This window comes from Mercenaria mercenaria, chromosome 6 (assembly GCF_021730395.1).
Source record: "Mercenaria mercenaria strain notata chromosome 6, MADL_Memer_1, whole genome shotgun sequence".
Taxonomy (NCBI): domain Eukaryota; kingdom Metazoa; phylum Mollusca; class Bivalvia; order Venerida; family Veneridae; genus Mercenaria; species Mercenaria mercenaria.
In genome coordinates, this window is record NC_069366.1 from 55,315,117 (window position 1) to 55,336,284 (window position 21,168).

At 35.4% G+C, this 21,168-nt stretch overlaps 1 protein-coding gene across 1 annotated transcript in view; it reads right to left on the reverse strand.

Moving 5' to 3' along the window:
- Positions 1-904: 904 nt before the first annotated feature.
- Positions 905-21,168, reverse strand: part of LOC123550110 (anti-sigma-I factor RsgI6-like) — a 29,724-nt gene continuing 9,460 nt past the window's right edge. Inside the window, exons 8-13 of the mRNA XM_053546828.1 lie at positions 10,794-10,931; positions 4,183-4,354; positions 3,365-3,466; positions 3,096-3,144; positions 1,577-1,738; positions 905-1,089 (exon numbers count right to left, since the gene is read on the reverse strand). Coding sequence (XP_053402803.1) covers positions 1,049-1,089; positions 1,577-1,738; positions 3,096-3,144; positions 3,365-3,466; positions 4,183-4,354; positions 10,794-10,931 — 664 coding nt within the window. The 3' untranslated portion in view covers positions 905-1,048. The remainder of the gene's footprint in view (positions 1,090-1,576; positions 1,739-3,095; positions 3,145-3,364; positions 3,467-4,182; positions 4,355-10,793; positions 10,932-21,168) is intronic.

The following is a 21,168-nucleotide window of genomic DNA, read 5'->3' on the forward strand; positions in this document are numbered from 1 at the left end:
AGTCAGGATTACGAAAATATTTGGAAAAATTAAGCAATATTTCATACATTAAATCATGACAATTAATTAGAAATATAGTGGTCTACTTAAAAACAGATAATAAAAAGAAAACAAAAGTTGAATCAATAGCGGAACACGTACAAAGAGGTAAAGATAACATGCAGAGATGTGCATGTTTTCTCGGAATTCTAGGAATATATTCTGTCAGAACATGCTTTGAGAAGGCGGTACTATCTGATGCAGGTGAGGACGGGCGTTTATGAAATTTCAAATCAATATGACAGAAAAAATGTGCTTAACCAAAGAGGACGACCAGAGACACGTAACCTTAACAAGAGACATAAAATTCTGTTGTTCCTTTGTATATATTCTTAAACATATTCAGCCAACAATGACATGTGACACAGACGGTGTTCCGCCTGAAATACAAAAAAAAAAACATATATGTTACAGTTACCTTCACATATACATTTCACACACAAATGTTTAATTGTATCAAAAAAATTCATATCAAACGCATATAGATGATAATTTAAGCTACATATTGATTGAGAAATATTAAATATTAAATTCTATAAAGCTTGTGTTTCAAAATCTTCAGATGTGAAAATTCAGTTACGTAAGGATATTAACTTAACTGTTTACTCCTGAGACAGTTCTTATTGACGTTTAAAGTCTGAAACATAGACATAAGAATGGCAAATATTCCTGTTGTTATAACTTTGTTTGAAGCATATATATACTAATGAAAGTTTGCTGAGCTGTTGCTAAAAATGAATATCTATGCAAAATCTCATGCTTTAAATATCATAGAACACCTGTCCAAGACCATCTGAATGTATTATCTCGAAAGACGGATAGAAATATTGACACCTGTATTTCCATTTAGATGAACTTGAAACTCTTTCCACCATCAGCCAATGTGAATGTTTCCGTCTTCAGTAACTGTCCGTTATGTTTGACCCTCAAGTTGTATTCACCTTTAAACCCACGCACGTGGTATCGCTCATGCCCGTGTATTGTATAGGTAACGTTGGTGCGCCATAGGTCATGGAACAAATGTTGGTAAGCTCTGCCAGCTGCATTTGGCTGAAAATTTAATACACAAACCGTTGATTAACTTGCGAATTTTTACTTCAGGGGACAGTCGTAAGTTGATCACTACTATATAGGCTAAACTTGATCAATATTATATAAACTAAACTCCACCCAACTGAATATAATATTGACATCGCCTTCAGAAAGGTGAGCATGCATTTGAAAAGTTTAAAGTAAGTTGCATCTCGAGATATGTATTTAAAAGTTATTTGATAAGAATTGGATATAATAAAATGACAAAAAACACAGAAAAGTAAATAATGAAATAAAAAACCGTCGTTGCAAATTCCTATATTTTCATAAGCAAATGAAAGAAACTCTTGTAGACGGAATGAACTCTGTCCTGAAGATGCCACTGCAAGAAAATGCGCCAATCATATTTTTGTTTTATTTCTTATTGCCAATGGTTAACTTACATAGTCAGTTGTCAAAAAATCAGTTTTAGAAAGTTATTTTTGTTTACGTTCATGTCAATTACCGTGACATTTGCCCCAGCAAAGAGCGAAGCGTCTTGCTCTGACATCTGTCCGTCCCAGAATCCCCAGAACACCTTTTACAGACGGATGACTGAAGAACAGGGTTAATAGGTTCACAAGTTTTGTTGCCCGGCTGTTCTCGTCTTTGTCCTTCACAGTAAGCTCTTCATAAATACACTGAGATTAATTTTGTTTACATTTTCATCGAATTGTTTGAAAATAAAGCAAGACACTTGCATTACGACTGAATATAATCCTTTTTATACAATGATATAAAACAACAAACAATGGCTGCTATAACAATTTTGATGTAAGGTCGCGGAATGAAAATACTTCTGAAATTATTTTGAAAACTGGGCCAGTGTTTTTTAAAATGATTTTTTTTAAAGATTTCACTTCATACAAATAGGAGATCCTATAAACATATATAATAAAAACTGACAAAACCTCTGGCTACCACGTTTTGTGATAAGCTGGAATTTGAACAAACATGGTATAGAGTTTTCGAAGGAACATTCCTTAGAAATAATTCAAACTAGATTTCATAGAGACGAACATTTTGACCAAATTTTATGTAAACATACAGATTATTGTTCAAATTTCTAAATGATTTGGTTTTGTCAACTAGATTATTTACCCAAGTGACCAAGTTACTTAATTCGAGATTCGACCTTTTGACATAGTTGTCTAACTACATAATTTAGTTTCAAAGTTGATTTAGATATCACAGACTGAGACAAACCATTTAACGAGAAAAACGTGACTTCTTAAGTGTTAACCATAGTTGACATTGATTTAACATATTCACCCAGTTTTGACCTCAGTTCTGCTACTTTTGAAAGTTACTTTAATTTCGAGACAAACATCCTCACAAAGATTCATGATTATCAGATGATAGATGTTACCTTTAGAGTGAATTAGGTTTTAATCTGCGATCTAACTTCGCGACCTAGTTAATGACATTGATGACAGGGTAACAAACTCGTTCAAGTTTATGCCGAGGTTTACATTCTGACAAAATTCAGATTTGGTCGAAATTGCTACATCTAGAGATTTAACAGACAAGTTATTTGATTATAAAGTACAGTTAACGTGAATAGTATTATATTTTTAATTTATAACAACTAAACAATTAATGATTTAAAGTTACAAATACGTCAGCATGGCGATATATGTAAATCTTGTCGCAACAGTGGATGAAGAGCTAATTTCGATATATTTCACACACAATGAGATTGTTTGGATACGATGCAAAACTAAAATGTACATAAGACTTGATTAGAAATCCAATGAAATATTACGTTCTTATAGGATGTCAGATCTTGGTACAAAAATAGCACAGTTGAAATGATGGTACAAAACCTGAGAATCTGAGCAGTACTGAAACTGAAATAGAATTCAAATACGGAACCAGGTCGTGAAAATTAAGGTCAATTATATATTTCATACTTTGCACATTGATTAGTAACAGATCAGCATTTATCATGTGGCAGACCTAGGTCAAAATGTAATTCTACTTACCAGTTATCATTATTGGTAGTCTGGCCTCTGCCAATATATCAAGTTGTGCCTACACGAATTTACATAAGCATAAAGTTAAAACGGCTAAAATATAGACCCTACACATTTAAAGAATGCTTTTTAAACAAAGGAAAGTTTGTAGATAATATGTGACTTTGTAAGTTTTTCATATCAGTTGGGAAATTTTGATTAAGGTTTTCACCATCTTTGTTCTCTAAAAGACTGTAAAATGAGTAGACAAAAGATGAATGTGTAGAGACAATATGTACCTCGATAACGTTTATATCTATGTTATGCATATGTCCCTGAACACCAAGACCGCCGACAGGTACCCCGGCTTTCTTGTAACGTACGGCTGTGTCTTTAAGTGCCTAAAAGTGTATTGACGAGAGCTGTATAAATATAAAAGCAGACCTAAATATTTTCTTATAAGTCACGCTTTCTAGAATTGGCTCTGCAACAAATAGTGTGTGTATTTGTATTGTAAAATCCTTTTCCCTCAAGGTTAATGTTCAGTTCCATTATGACTATTTGCTTTTAATCTATTTTATTGTTGGCATTAGCATTTAACTTGAACATAAAAAGGTATTATGCTGACTTTACAGCTTTTAATGAAGAAGGAATATTCAAGATACCCTCACTGCTTCAAGTAAGGGCGTACACCTAGATACCTTTCGCGAGCCAACTAGATGGCTTCCCCACATTCTACATCAAAAGCAAGACTTCGAAACCACTGTGGTATAAAAGAAATCATCCAAAATCAGCGACTTTGGCTCATCCACAGAGATCCCTAAGATTTTTTAATGCGATTCAAATTGCCGCTATCAGCATGTCAGCCATGTTAAGCAGTATGGTGAAACAAAACCTATATGTAAAATATACATTTTTAGAGAATAACTCCTAGTTTTATTAATACAATGCACAGAGTCTTTGGTGACACAAGCTTGTCCGAGTCTATCGAGGCCAATACATAGTTACAGGACATATTAATAAGAAGTTCAATCCATACATTTACAAAAATATGAAGTAAGCACATATTTTTATTCATCTCTAAAGTAATACTCATATCTTGTAAAGGAATATATACCACTGTAGATTCGCTGTAGTTTATCACACCATAATCATTAAGGAACAACAACGGATGCCCATCTGCTGCATGCATTTGTCTAAACATATCCATAGTGATGTTTGGGTCTTCTGAAAGTCTCTCGTAGATATCTCCATGTAACAGTTCATTGTTTATATCCCACTGTTCACACCTAAGAGCAAACCTTTGTCAAAAGTCACTGAGAAAAATGATAAAACGAGAATGGCAATACTGATTGATCTTGGCAAAACGAGCCTAGAAATATTCTTCTTAGTTATTCTTAGTTTTCGGCCTACTTAGCCAGACATAAACAAAATAATTGCTAGTAGTTTCCACTGCCATGAATAGAAAAGAGTTTTCAAAACTTATATATTTTACTAGCATACGGATGAATTGCATAATGATTCAATGAAATAAAAGACTGAATTTGACTTGTTGTTAAAATCTCCTGTGTAATATGAAAGTTATAATTTGCAATTTTAAGACCAAAAGGGTTTCCGTAAAAGTTAAAATATCATAGATCATTCATCGCCTTTAACAAGTATTGTCGATGCACGTCGTAAAAGAAGTTGACAACATATTGCTCATTTCTTGATCTAAAGACGGCGTAAGATTGTATAGATAGAACAATTTTGTGGAGTAAATTAGGTAGTATTTCAGAACAGAAGTTACTTAATGCCGTTACAAGTCTGTACAACTATGTTAGGTGGTCTGTTAGTGTGAATAGTTTTCTTACAGAGTGATTCACGTGAACACAGATTTAACACAAGGATGTACACTGTCACCTTTGCTATTTAAGTTGTTGAATAATGTATATAAAAATGACTGTTAAGATACATGCACTTAATAAAGGTATTGATATTGATATCATCAGCAAGTCTTGTTTCTTGCAAAACAGCAATATCTACATTCAGTCTTGTAAGCTGAGCGTCAATGCTGTTTTTCTTGTGCCGCTGATCTTCTGCAGGTCATTGGAAAGACCTGGCATCATAGTTCTGATGTTCCGGCTTGCTATGCGAAGTGCACCCCAAGAAGCAGGCAGGCTGTGGCGGATCAACACTTTACTGGCTGGGGGCTGCCCAGCTTAAGGCGGGCGGTAGATGAACACTGGGGCACGAAGGCGCCTTCCATCGTCGAAGACAACCCGTGGCGTCTTTCTCTTCGTCAATCAAGTCTTGACTTATCATCCGTAACTGTTGTCTCTTGTGTTGTGCCTTCATGTGTGGCACAAAGATAGAGTGCCCTCTCGTCCTACCTGATGTAATCTAGAGGAGAGCAGAGCAATACGTCTGGCATCAGTTTGGTTGCAGGTGTTGCCAGAAAGATGACCTATGGCCTTGTCTTCCTGCCTACGAGGCTCCATTCCGAATTTCTGTCAGGGTGGTTTCCCTTAGTCTTATACTATCCCTAGTTACTCACAAGGCAGTGGGGCTATTTACACATAGCTGGAGGTCTGTAAGTGGGTACCAGGGCATATCCACACGCCAGTGGGCCTGTATACCGCACCTTTTGGGGAAGACCACCTCCGAGTTCTCATAGTTCTGCCTGGGGCCGCAAGGTACCCAGTTGCTCGTATGTCGCCACGGGGAGACCTTGTCTATGAGAGGTTTTTCCACACATTGCTGTGTGAGGGCAGGGAAGTCTGACATATTCTGCTTCCTTTTCGGCTTATGCAAGCCTATCCAGTTGCGCTTCAGTAAACCATTTTGACATATAAATATGAATAAATATACACCAAATACCTCGTAAATGGTGATATTGGATGGCAACCAATGACTTGTAGATTTAAGGATGTACGAGCGTTTTTTTTTCAGGATATCCGCCATTTTGAAAAATGTTTCTTCGAATATTGCTTTCTAACAAAAGTTTTGCCAAATATTAATGCTAGATAATTAAAATATGGCTAATAATGTACAATTTAACCAAATATATTGTGCTTTTTGCGAAAAAAAATTTCATCCTTATTTTTGGTTGGCATTTTTGCCTAAAATTGACGTAAGATTTACAATAGGGTAGGGGTAGGTAATTTCAAATATCTACTAAAGTAGATTGGGTTTGGTTTTGATATTTTTCTGACTGATACGTATAATGTTAAGCTATAAACAAATTAAAAGTTTTCAAGATAGCACTTTATATTATCTAGAAAATAAAAATTAAAACAAAAAGAACAAAAAATATCAAAATTCACCAATTTTTAACAGTTTTTCTTAATAAATCTCTTAGATGCACGGTGACCCCCAACTTTTTTTCTTTCCATTTTGAAGCATTTTTGTGTGTCATTAATGCTGCAAAATATTTTGAAAATCTTAATGTCAGAATTTTTTTTGTAGATCTAAATACGTTTTTCCCACTGAAAATAAAGTGGGTGGGGTAATTATGTCAACATGTAAAAATTAAAGAGATTTTTTAGTGAAATTTATGCTTATATAATACTGACATCACCATATATTCATATTAACCTGAAAACCTGAAATCCCTATAAGATTAAGTAGGATATTAAATGTTTTATAAAGTACCAATATTTTTTCAATTTTACAAAATTTCAGAAATGCGTAAACAGTGGGTGAAGAAAATACGCTATAAAATTAAAACGAGTTCAGTGACCTATGTCTTTTCTGCTCTTGTTTGTCTTAGAAACTAATGTTCTTCAAGTTCACAGGGTATGAAAAAATTCTTAACGTTAGAAAAAATTCGCTCGTACATCCATAAGAAAACTGAAGTCAATTATGTTCAAGATTAGTGAATACGTAAATTAAAAGAATGAATAGAAATTCAAACATTTGCTTGGTCGCATAATGCTTGTAATAAAAACTGTAAATATTGGAATTTTAAAATTGTAAAATTGTTTCGAAAATACAATTTGAATGAACATGTTTACTTCTGAACATGCTATATGTGAAAATCTGATGCCTAGTGTGTTTAAAGAGTATATTAATTCTTGATATGCAGAAGTAAACAGGATGTATGCATAAAGAGGAAATGGTAGAAATAAACTCAGATTTCAAAGGTCTTTTGAAGCTAATTTTTAACTTGCAGTAAAGCACCAATTTATGTTGAAATTTGGAGATATGACATGTTGTACTTGGAAATGGAAAGTGTACTTATTGTAACAGTATTGGCATTAATACTATAGAAGATGAGACTCATGGTTTGCTTGTTTTTGTTGACCATTTCACCTGTCTAATGGATGTTTTTTAATTGTTTCAGTCAGCCAAAATATTTTCCTTCCACTTTTGGGTTAGTCAGGTTATCCAATATGTAAATTAAGTATTTGATCTTTCGACTCTTAGTATTGCTGTCAGGAATCAATAAATGTTAAAGTATTATTTGACAGTTCAGACTACCCACAGAAATCATGCGTATTATATATAAAAGAATATTTTAAGTGATTTCTTTTTTAAAAAACTGAATTGATAAAAATACAATGTACATACTCTTAGTAAGAAAGTTTGCTAAAAGTCTTTTGAAGTTAAAACATATATAGTAGTTATAAATAATCTAATATGAAAGTAATGATTATTTGTGAAATTTTCAAACTACATGTATATAACATTTGCCTGTACATGTACTTGTTCGCAACGAATAGTAATCATGCGATGTTTTTTGCTCAAATAATTAAGTAAAATCAAATTGATATTTTATTTAATCAAAATAAAGATAACATTTTGGCAAATATTTTTTGTCATACAAGGGTTAGAATTTAAGTATTTTAAATGCTGCGGTTAGTAAATAGTTTTAGTTTAAGGAGGTAGGTTACCTTAATATATGTATACGCATGCCCAGCCGGAAGCTAATATAACGATTTACGGCGACGTTTACGACAAACTTAAAGAGAATTCCTATAGCTTTTTCCTTTCATATGATAGAAAAATTTGTGGTGAAAACAATAAACAAATAAAAACAATGAGTCACCCGGCTTGATTTTATGAAAAATTGTTTGAACACACCCACTGTTGCTGAAACTGTCATCGATTTTTCAACATTTTCATAATTTTCTGCTTTTTTATAAATACCAAGCAAAATATACATCAAGACAGCACAATAAGGTTTATTCTTTTTACAGATTTTATTAGATACTTATTTGATATCATAGTCATATTTGTAATACTATATCCTTACAATAATGGATACAAATTAAAAAAACATTGTTTCATATTCACTTTTGTGAACTTTTTTCAATGAAAAATACCCATAGTGAAGAATTTTTTTTTTTAATTTTGAAAAAAAATTTCCATAAAAAAAAATTTTTCATAAAATATTTTCCTGTTTTTCTTGTGTATAAGTAATTCTATTGTGAGCATAAAAATGGCTAAAAATGTATGGGTCTCCAGGCTAAATTTTATGTTAAGACCGTTTGAATACAACACCTGTTCGGACGAAAAATGGCGCGAACCTGACCAAATTGTTTACATGTGTATCTGCTAGAAATTAAAAAAAAAAGTTTTAAAAATTCTAAATTCTTTCTATAACTGAATACTAAATAATCTGAAAGGTGATATTGTCTTATCAGTACTAAGTCAATTGTCTTACATTATATGAACAACACTGTCTTTGTACTAAAATGCGATGCGAAAACACAACCACAAAAATGGCAAGATACCTGTCAGGCATGATACTTGTCAATACAACATAAACCAGTATCAACATTTGATTACTGATAAAACTTATCAAAAATGTTATTTCATTCAAGATTTCTCATATTTAAGATCGTCTGTCACATGTTTCAACAAATGTTGACTTCACTTCAGTTTTCCATAGAAAGTGTCGGCTGCGCAGAAAAACTATAGGAATTCCCTTTAATGTGTTTTTTTATCCATTTCTTTGAAAAAAATATCATGAACCTGTCTCCGATCTGATGCTTCATAGTTTAATAATGCAAAAATGATGAATAAATTGCCGCAAAAACTCTTAAAAACATTGTTGCCTTAAGATGACGTCATCGACGTCATTGCGTTACATGTCAGTTACCGCGCAAAATTAATAGCTTTTATTTTGAAAGTACTTAATTCTGTGCATTTTCTTTATTTGAACTATTTTTAAACAGCTGAAATATTTTTCTTTCGCTCTGAATAATGATCAATATTTTGCTTTTTAAGTACTTGTATTGAAATGTTACGCGGAATGTAAGGAAATGGATAATGGTAACTGATGTTATTGGGAATTTATTTTATGTTTTTCGTTGGTTTATCGAAATATAACGGTGAATTATATAGAGGATAATTGTTGGTTTCGGTGTAATATCACGTTATAATTTCACCGAGTGGGCACCAGAAGTGATATTTTCACGAGTGGCGCAGCCACGAGTGAAAATAACAACTTTTGGTGTTCACGAGTGAAATTACCGTGATATTACATCGATACCAACAATTTTTCTGTTTATTTTATGTCTAAAACTCTACTTTTGTTGTGTTTATTTCAATAAAATGTCGAAATTTGCGGGAAATTTTATCAGGAAGCATCGCAAAGATGACGTCATTTTAACGACGTCATCGTCATATTGTTTCCGGCTTTCAGTACGCTCGGTAAACTTTTTGACATTAATCCGGGTATCAGATTTGATAATTTTCACTGAGTGGCCAGTGAGTTTATCAGGATATACTTCACCGTTAAATTTCGATAAACCACCGAAAAACATAAAATATATCCTGATAAACTCACTGGCCACTCAGTGAAAATTATCAAATCTGATACCCGGATTAATGTGAAATTTGTTTACATCAATGCATATGACACGAAAACATTACTTACGTTAGAAATAAGAGGTTTCATATATAATATTCTTTAAAGAAATTACGATAAATAGCAAGACATAAGCTATTTTAAATATCTCTGTTGCCATGGTTACTTTAAACTTTAAGAAAAATTCGGTACCATGTAAAGTCCTTGGTACTTTGCTAATAATGTTACCCAAATATTATATGTTGGTCATTAACAGAATGGCACTATAGCCGTCGTAAAATTCCGTTTTCATACATAGTTGTTTAAAAAATGAGACAAATGCGTTACCACGGAAACACGAGCCCCGCAACATATACATTTTAAGCTTATATTGGAAAGCTTACGCACATACTAGTAAAATTATCAATTATGCAGACCTCTACGGATAACAATGAAACCAAAATACACTGAAAAGTGTTTAATATCCGTGTTTTGTCTTCTTGCAATATGAAATACCTTTGGAGGGTCATGTACTTAAAACCTGGATAAAAATTGTACTTGAAGGGACAGGGGTGAACAAAACTGAGATTTGTAGCAGTTAAAACATTCAATTACCTGAAATACAAAAATTTACTGCGCTTCAACTGATTTGAATTTACCTTAGTAACAAGTTAACCTACCTCCTTAAGCCTCTTATGACCCTCTATTGAATTGCGTTTTGTACATAATATATATTATGCTGATGAGACCATAATAAATAAATAAACAAATAAATAAATAAATATTAAACACGTCAAGTCTCCACATTTTATCGAGACGAAACAAAAAAGGGCTCTACATTCAAGAATGTTGTAGAGCAAATATGTCATACCTACATTAATACTGTATGCAGAACAAATCTTTAATCCTATAACTTAAAATATGCATTAAGGTGAAAAGCCGTTTTTACATACATGCCTTTGGTATGACTAGTAACCCCTTGTACCCGGGCACGTATTGCCGATCTTAAAGCATCACCTTGTAGAGCCTTAACCCAGTCCTGTGTGTACTTGTCTTTATCCCAGAATGCACAATGGCACCGAATTTTGATTCTATATACAGATAAGTAGATCTGAATCAGAATTTGTATGTATTTTGATTGATAGAGAACAAAGTGCAGAAATTTAAAGAATATCATGGAGCCACACCATGAGAAAACCAACATAGTGCATTTGCAACCAGCATAGATCCAGACCAACCTGCGCATCCGCGCAGTCTGGTCAGGACCCATGCTGTTCGCTAACGGGGTCTCTAATTGCTATATGCTTTGAAAGCGAACAACATGGATCCTGACCAGACTGCGTGGATGCGCAGACTTGTCTGGATCCATGTTGGTAGCCATAGCACTATGTTGGTTTCCTCATGGTGCGGCTCATATATATATATATATATATATATATATATATATATATATATATATATATATATATATATATATATATATAAATTGTAACGGCCGGCGGATGTCAGGGAAAACACACAGTTAATAACAAAGTTTAAAGTAAAGTTCCAAAATTTAATGAGGCACGAAATACGCGCTTAAGTTAACTATAGACTCTATGTCTATTCCTTTCAAGTAAGCACAATAAACAAATAAACTGTTCAATTTCACATTGAAATACTTATAACTTAATTAATATAATGTGGACACAGCTCAGGATATACAGTATATCGGAAAGACGGACGGATGATTTCAAAAGACTTACTGCCTAACTTGCAGTTTGAATTTGGCGCTCTTACGCAAGAACTACGTATACGAACAAAGTGCTGACGCCATTGTCCGCCAGCCAATATATAGCCTCCTGGGATGTGACCACGTGATGTAACTGACCAATGGCTGAAGGCCCGGTGAGGAAGGTGTGTCCGGGTAAACCAATCAAATACAGACCGGGCACCGTTCTCCAATGAAATCACAGAACGGTGACCGGCCGGGATTCCAGGTCACCAGTCTCTCTACGGAGCTTCAGCCAGGGTTTCTCGCAAATAATGTATTAAATAAACAAGGTCTTAAGTGAAAGTAAACCTCAAACAATTCCTTGTTTCATAACAAGTATTTTGATATATAACACTCTAAGAAATATGAAGTAGTTTAATCACAATCATGGAAAAACACTTTGAAGCGGGGCTGTTAGCAGACGCTCAGATAGACCGGTAAGAGATTTTACATTGTCACATCAGAAAATCATAAAATGCAACAAATATGGCCTAAATCTAATCAAATCCAAGTGTGGCTGGAATAATAGAATGTATACTGTTGCTGTTTACATAGGTACCTTACACCTTTACCAAGTAAATGTCACATAATCGTAAATATTTCACTACCGGTCTGCAACAACAACAACAAAAATGGCAGCCTCCATGAAAGAAGCTTTTTGCGCAATAGAAAATCGTAAATATAAGAAGTTAAACTGTATATCAAGTGAAGTGACTTGACAATCTAGGCAGATATACTAATACTGTAAGTAAGTGAATAATTTCTGAGAGTTTACATGCGTTATCAGTTGAAATAAACAAGCTGTGAGCTGAAAAATGTACATGTACAAAAATACAGTTTTGGGTTTCCTTACACTCTCCCCAACTTCCAATAACAAAATTCTCCTGAATTTGAATCTGCCATAAAGTTATCAGTCTTATCATGGTTCTTAATGACATATTTCGAAATTACTTAAAGAACAATTCAAGAACTGGATGCTCATGCATAAAATACCTTTAGGCACAAACTGTATCTCATCTGATATAGAAAGTGTAACAACATGGTAAGTATAGTTAACTCATAGTAACATTTTATGTATATACATAAAAGAACAGAACTTTTAGCACAGCCTGTACTTAAGTCTAACAAATTATTTGTGGTAAGAAAAACTTACAGCACACCTGTATCTCCTAGTGACAAGCATCAGTGTAAGTATAATTTTACAGTACACTGTAATTCAAAGTGAAAAGTATATGAGTAAGAATAATTAACAGCACACACTGTACCTCTTAGTCAATTGACAAGTATCAATGTGAGTATAATTTACAGTACACCTGTATCTAAATACCAGTACCTTTGTATGGTTAAAACATCTGCTAGACAAAAATTTTGGTATGTACAACTTACGACACAACCTGTTTTTAATCTGTTAGAATTGATGGTAATAGAGTTAAACGTGAATAGAACATGTATCAGTAATTGTTTAAAAATCAAAAGCACTTTCTTGAAATGGACCAATAGTATGACTTCGACTGAGTACCACAAAATAGGTAAAGTTTTCTTATGTTAGATACCTAGCACTCTAAAACACAAAAACAAGACTAGTACATGTGTCTACAATCTAAATTCTTAATGGAATTTTGTCACACTGTCTTAAAAGTTTATCATTGGTAGTGTCCCTGAGCATACTACTACACTCCAGCATTGCGAGCCATTTTTCAGACTTGATGTTTTTACTGTTGGCTATCATCCTAAGAGTTGCATAGGTATGATACCTTGAGTGTGCAGTCGGATCTTTCCCAGCATCAGTAAACAGTATGCTTTGGTTCCAGGCAAGACGAGAAAATTAAACTGGTCTAGAATGTCAGAACGTTCTAAGTTGCTAGTATTTACCCCACGTTCCTGTAATATTTTGAAAGTTAGTATTTCCAGCTGTAGCAGCCTCTGGTCAGGTGAGAGATTCTTCCAATTTTTTGGTGGCCATTTGCAGGTAAGGTTTCCTTCGGTTAATGTAATGGACTCATCCTCCACCCACTCCCTTCTGGCAGGGGGACACAGTGGCATTGCACCCATTCGGAGTAATTTTGTAGCCCGATAACCTTGGTTGTTAACTTTAGGTTGTTGTGGTGCCAGAAAATTTGAGTTCATGGTACTAATGACTGGTTCCTTGCGTTTTGGCACAATAACTGACCGGGGACGTTGGTTACTATTCAGAGAACTGCTAACATTTAAAATGTTTGAAATTTGAGGAGGCGGTGTTGGACTTGTGGTAATTGTAGCTGTTTCTTTAGGTAGTGTAGGTGAATCTGTGACATCTGATGCTAATTTGATCTCCTTTGAGCCCATTTCAATTTTAATAATGTGTACATCCTTAATTAAACTCCTGTGTATGCCTAATTTAAGCGCAATGCTTGATTTCAGTTCTGGACATGTTTCAGCAAGGCTAGTGTCAAAATGTTCATGTCCGGCAGCATCTTTTAGTACAGCCAGCCTGCGTGCAATGGCTCTCATGGCTAGTTTATCTTCAAATAGGTCATTGGTTAAAGCAACACGTAACTTGTTATATCCTTGATGTAAGTCAATATGAGGGTTACTAGTGTTCAAGGAAATTTGATTAATTACTAAGTCATCAGATGTGTTGGGTAACTGCGGATCAATCAGTTCAAGAGGCATTACATAGCAATCATCACCTACTTCCCATCCTTCCAGCAATTCTTCCCTAGTTTTGCTACATTTACCCTCTAAACGTTTTGCCCACATAATCATCAATGTCCTAAAACGTACAACACTTGGGCTTAAGCGATCAGCTTTTTGAACTAACTTGGAGTATTCTTTTGGAAATACAGATAGGTAGAATCCATTGCTTTTATTAAAGGCATCATCATCCAGTTCTTTGGATTCAGAAGGATGTGATTTCAAGAAATGAACTTTCAAATCTGAAACTCTTTTGAAGTGCACCTCCTTATGGCAGCACATTGGACAAATTACTGACAGTATAGAATGTTCCTTCCCAGCATGCTGCTTTAGTTGTTTCCTGGTTTGGAACACAGCTTTACAAATCCAACAGGATTCCATTACACGCTTTGTAATTCTACTGCAGGGCTGTATTTTATAGTCAAGACTTATCAGTTCACAGTTAATCACAAATAAACACAGGTCAAAAAAACATATCCTTGATGCGCGTCATCATTGCCATCAACAAAGTACCCCCTATTTCATTCGTGAGTTGGTGCGTCCAGAGAACCGCCACCCTTTCAAGAAAATACTTCAGTCTCAGACTACAGTTTCCATTTTATGACTTCACTTAAACTGCATATTCTTGGATATATTATACCCCTCACAGTTATTACCTAGGCGTTAACTTCAAATAATACAAATTTAAACATACCAATTATAATTTCAGTTCAAACATTTTCATTGATAACATTAAACTACTAACATAAGTAACTGTCTAACATTTCTGTCTTTCTTTAGTTTGTATTTTATGCAGATGAACACCATTTCGGAGGATTTTTACCGCGGTATGGTAAAAGTCTGTCAACATGATAAACTTTTGGTTTCATTCGCGGTGAGCTTTTTACTAAATATGTTACGTCATCTAGCTGTCTAACAATAACATATGGACCCTTCCATTTTGATGTTAGTTTAGAACAAACGCCAATTCGTCTAGCAGGGTTATAGAGCCATACCAGTTGACCTTCACGGAAAGATCTCTTCTTTGCTTTAAGATCATAATGACGTTTTTGATAGTTTGCATTCACTTTAAGAGATGTTCTGGCATGTTCGTGAACATTACTGATATTTTGACGTAGGTTAGTAACATAAACTGAACCATCTACGGAAACTTGATCATTATGTTGTGGTATACCAATAACGGCTTCTAATGGCATAACAACGTTTGCGTCCAAAAACCATTTCATTTGGAGTTAAACCCGTACTTGTATGTACTGATGCGCGATAAGCCATGAGTAATTGAGGAAGGTAAACATCCCAGTTACGCTGATCATCATGGCAGAACATCGTCAACATAGATTGTAGTGTTCTTATTAAAGCGCTCACGGTTCCATTTGCTTGCGGCCGTACACTGCTGGTCTGAACCTTATCGATATGTAAGAAGTCACATATCTCTTTAAAAAGACCGGATGTAAAATTAGTACCCTGATCAGTCAAAATTTGAAGTGGAGTACCAAAGCGACAGATAAATTCATTGACAATTACTTCTGCGATTGTTTTAGATTCCTGATTTGGTAAGGCATATGCTTCTGTCCATTTGGTGAAACAGTCTACAATGACCAATATATATTTATTACCATTGTTTGTTAAAGGAAGTGGGCCAAGAATGTCCCATGGCTATTTTTTCCATAGGTTCACCTACTAAGTATTGCTGTAGTGGAGCCTTTGATGCTGCTGTGGATTTACGAGCAACACACTGGTTACATGTATTACAGTATTCAGTAATGTCATCTTTCATTCCGGGCCAGTAGAATGACTGTTTAACCCTGTGAAGTGTTTTCTCAATTCCTAAATGTCCGGCTGATGGAATGTCATGAAAATAATGCATAGTCCATGTCTTTTACTGTTTGGTACTACAAGCAGGTGCTTTTTCACGGTTTAAGTCTGTATCTTCAAATTTACAATGAAATAACCCATCAGTTAAAGTTAAGCGATCCCATTGCCGCCATAATGTTTTCAGTATTGAAGTACCTGATGACACGCGGTCCCAGTGTGGTCGTTCTGCATTATTCTCTTTTGCATTGATAAGAAGAGCCATGTTTGTATCATTAAATTGAGCTTCGCATATTTCAGCCGGGCTCTGACCATCAAGATAAAATCGGGTGGTTGAAGTACTAGGCGTCATTTTCATTACCCTTTCAGAAGAATCAAAAGTTTCGTCTTGTTTCGCAGAAAAAGTGACTCAGTATTAGAAACTTCACAGTCATCGTCATCGGCGTTATCGTTCAATTTTTCTTGTCGTTCACAGACACGACAAGGTCTGCGTGATAAAGCATCTGCATTTGAATGCTTAAGACCTGGGCGATGGACAATAGTCAAATCATAGGTTTCTAATTCTTGAACCCAACGCGCTATTTGACCTGAAGGCCTTTTCAACTGTTTTAACCAGCTAACTGCAGCATTATCTGTGCGTAGTAATGTAGGCTGTCCATAGAGATAAAAGTGAAAGGTTCTTAAAGCGACAACTACAGCGAGAAGTTCTTTTCTTGTCGTACAGTATGACACTTCATGTTTTGTTAAGTGACTTGCTCATATAAGCAATAACCTTTTCATGACCATCTTGCTTTTGTGAAAGTACTGCACCAACACATTTGTCGCTTCCATCAGTGTCAAGTATGAAAGGGGTCTCTGGAAGTGGGTATGCCAAAATTGGTGTCACTTGTTTAAAGCTTTCTTTAACTGTTCAAAAGCATTCTGAGCACTTTCTGTCCATTGGAATCTGACACCCTTTTCACATAATTTATGCAGTGGTCGGGCTATACTTGCAATCCTTGGATAAATTTTCTATAATACGAACATAGGCCTAAAAAGCTTCGGGTTTCCTTAGTTGTCCTTGGTTGAGGCCAGTTTTTCACAGCTGTGATTTTGTCGGGATCAGTTGATACACCCTGTTCTGAGACAACATCCCCAAGAAATTTGGTCTGCTTCTGGAAGAAGGCACATTTGGAAGGTTTAAGTTTTAAATTGGCATCAAGAAGCCTATCAAAGATGTTTCGCAACCTCTGGAGTCCTTCTGAGATGCTGTTGCTTGGAGAAATGATATCGTCCATATAAAGAAGTAGTTCTATCCATTGCAGACCTCGTAAAACATCTTCCATCAGTCGTTGAAAAGTTGATGGACTGTTGGCTAAACCAAAAGGCATAACTGTCCATTGAAATAAACCAAGATTAGTAGCAAATGCTGTTTCTGACGATCTTCTGGAGCCATTCCGACTTGCCAAAATCCAGAGCATAAGTCCATTGAACTGTAAAATTTGGAGTTCGCAAGTGCATCCAAGCACTCATCAACACGGGGGAGTGGGTATGCATCTTTTGTCGTCAAATACTGACGGCTCTATAGTCCACACAGAAACGAATACTGCTATCTTTCTTGGTAACAAGTACTACAGGTGAACTCCAAGGACTGTTCGATGGCTCAATTACACCTTTTTCAAGCATTTTGTAAATTTCTTCTCTTTCAGCTTGTCGTTTTCCCATTGGCTGACGTCTAGCTGGCTGTCGTACAGGTATAGCATTTCCTGTATGTATTCTGTGTTGTACGCGATCACATTTACCAAGATCGTTAGACGACTTCGCGAAGACACATTCATATTGTATTAGCATGTCTTTTAATTGCTTGCTTTCATCTTCTGATAAATGAATAGAACTTCTTTTGAATAGGTCATTTAAATGTTCAGGTAGTTCTTTTTCTTTATTTGTGTTTTCAGGTTTCAAGGTTCTTACTGTTTCCTGTTCAACCTTATTATCAAGGTATGGTTCACAAGACCCTACCGTTTGATTTTCATATAATGTCACGGTTTTGTTTGAGCAGTTTACAAAATTTATACAAATGTCTGATTTTGATGTTTCGATTACACCAGGGACCATACCAATGTCATCAGAAGATAATTTTACAGGTTCAGTTAAACCATACTCTGTTAACTTCTGTGGTTCATTAATTTCAACTGGAAGCCATATTGCTGAATTTGCAGGAATTACAGTTGTTCTTCGTACTAGAACTCTACACGCGACTAACTTTTCACTGCCAACACAACAATTTATTTGATCATGTTTTGTTACAATTTTGCCACTTTTATAGTTTATAGTCTCTACATACTGCAAAAGAAAATCTTGACCAATGATACCATCTTGTCCAATATCACAAATGAGGACTGATTGTTCAAACAAATGACCATTTATTTCAATGTTAATAACAGTTTTACCTAGTGTTTTTATTGTACCACCACTAGCATCATGAACAGGAGTAGGGAATGGTTCAACAGTTGGCTGCTGCTCTTTATCAATTTTATTGAATTTGTCTAATGAAATGATTGTAACTGTGGAGCCATTATCTATTAGAAATTCTATTTGTGGCCAGATATTGTTCAATTTGTGTAAAACCCATTGTCCCATTTCTTGTCTAATATGTGGCCTGTTCTTACAGTGGTCTGATTGAATAGTTACTTCATCAGGCCTTGTTGTTTCAGTTGTCGACTCACGGCCTACTGAGTCGACATGGTCGCGTTTCCCGACAAGTTTTCAGATGAGGTTTTAGCAGGTGTATTGTGATTTACAGTGTTTGAAGAAGGATGGTAGCTCTGGTGTCTGTGTCTAGATGGGCATTCCCTATATAAATGGTCAGTTGCATTGCATGTGTAACAGTGACGCATAGGTTTTGACCTTGAGTCTTGTCTTTTTGTAGTGGTGTGCGGAACAGGAGCGTTTTCAAGTCGTTCAAGTCTAGAATCTAATTTCTGGAGAAGATTTGAAATGTTTGAGTCAATACCAGATGTGTCTATAGCACGCACATTACCCCTAGTTTTTCTGCTGTTTGATTCTCCAATAATAGCTTCATATCTGTCTATTACAGCAGCAGCATCTTGCAATGTAGTACAGTTATTATCAATGCATCTGCATTTCATTTCGACTGGTATTAATTTGTACAGGTGATTGAGTGCAATTGCATCTTGAGCTCTGCTGTCCAGCTGGTAGTACGCTTCTTAGTAAGTTGGCGATGTCATCGCAAAGTGCAGTAATACTTTCCCCTTGTCTGCGCTGCCTTGTTTCCAGCATATTTAACCATTTGCCAGCATGGATACTGCTGCCAAATCTATGCTGCATTTGGTATGCCAGGGCATTGTAGTCTTGTCGCTGATGTGGATCAAGACTCATGTAGAAGGTGCGAGCCTGACCCCTAAGAGATGCCGCTAAGAACAGAACTTTATTTCTATCATCCCAGTTACCAAGCTCTGCACAGTTTTCAAAATGTGAACAGTATTCTTCCCATGATTCTTGTCCAGAATAAGGCTCCGGTTTCAGACTAGGTACAGATGTATGATATTTTGGGTTGTGAGGTCGGGAATAGACTGGATGTGGTTGTGTGGGAGGTCTAACAATGGAATTATTGTCATAGTCATTGTCACTAAGGATCATATACCTATCCCTTTTAATGTTACTGTGATTGACATTTCTCTATGCTCATATCTTTCTCTTGATGCTTCAAGTCGATGACGTCTATCACCATATCTATTTGAACTCCTGTGATGTTGCACTGCTCGCCTCTGGTAACAAGGCGAACGACTAGACTGGTAACGTCTACTAGTATGGGGTCTATGGAAATATGTGGGACTTTGACTCCTATCAGAGGAATCAGAATGATGTCTTTCGGTCCGTCTATGGTATCTAGACGACCTCCTAGATCTAGACTGGTGGCGTCTAGCATGATTAGATATGTGATTACATCCATTGGATATAACTGAATGGTCAGACCCAGGTGATCTGCTGGCCCTTCTATGGTTACTTGAGGACCTACTAGACTGGTGGCATCTAGTATTTGACTTGCTGTTTGTACTACTGGTTGTCTACTATTGACTGGTGTGCCCAGGTTAGATGCTGGTTTTTGGCATATACCAGCCTCACTTTCATGCATAAGCTCATGTTCATTATGTCTTTCATTGTTTATACAACTGTTATTGTCTGTATAATCATTGTCACTATTGCTGTGTGCAACATCATCAGTATTTATTTGTCCATTGTCATTTTGATTATTTACATTGAAGTAAACTTCAGAGTCTGAGTTATCTGCCATTATTTATTGAATTGTGTTTACAGCTAGTTAATAAGTTATATAGAGCATGTCCCTTTAATACAGCTATGTTTGTTGTAAGCACAATAAATTACAATTAATACATAACTGTCTGAGCACTTTACATAGTCTAGCTATTTAACTAAATGTTAGTGTCAGCAACAAAATTTATGTTCTCACGCATGTACCTAACGTAATACACTATACCGTTTTTAGTGTATGTGCGCCGAGTTATTGTAAAATCATATACTACAGTTAATATTTAATTATACTGTAGATCTGTTCAGTAACGTTAATCTAGCCTTAATTTTTTTTGCGCAGTTCGAGATGTATTCGGCAATAAAACATCTGCACTTCTGACACCAAATTGTAACGGCCGGCGGATGTCAGGGAAAACACACAGTTAATAACAAAGTTTAAAGTAAAGTTCCAAAATTTAATGAGGCACGAAATACGCGCTTAAGTTAACTATAGACTCTATGTCTATTCCTTTCAAGTAAGCACAATAAACAAATAAACTGTTCAATTTCACATTGAAATACGTATAACTTAATTAATATAATGTGGACACAGCTCAGGATATACAGTATATCGGAAAGACGGACGGATGATTTCAAAAGACTTACTGCCTAACTTGCAGTTTGAATTTGGCGCTCTTACGCAAGAACTACGTATACGAACAAAGTGCTGACGCCATTGTCCGCCAGCCAATATATAGCCTCCTGGGATGTGACCACGTGATGTAACTGACCAATGGCTGAAGGCCCGGTGAGGAAGGTGTGTCCGGGTAAACCAATCA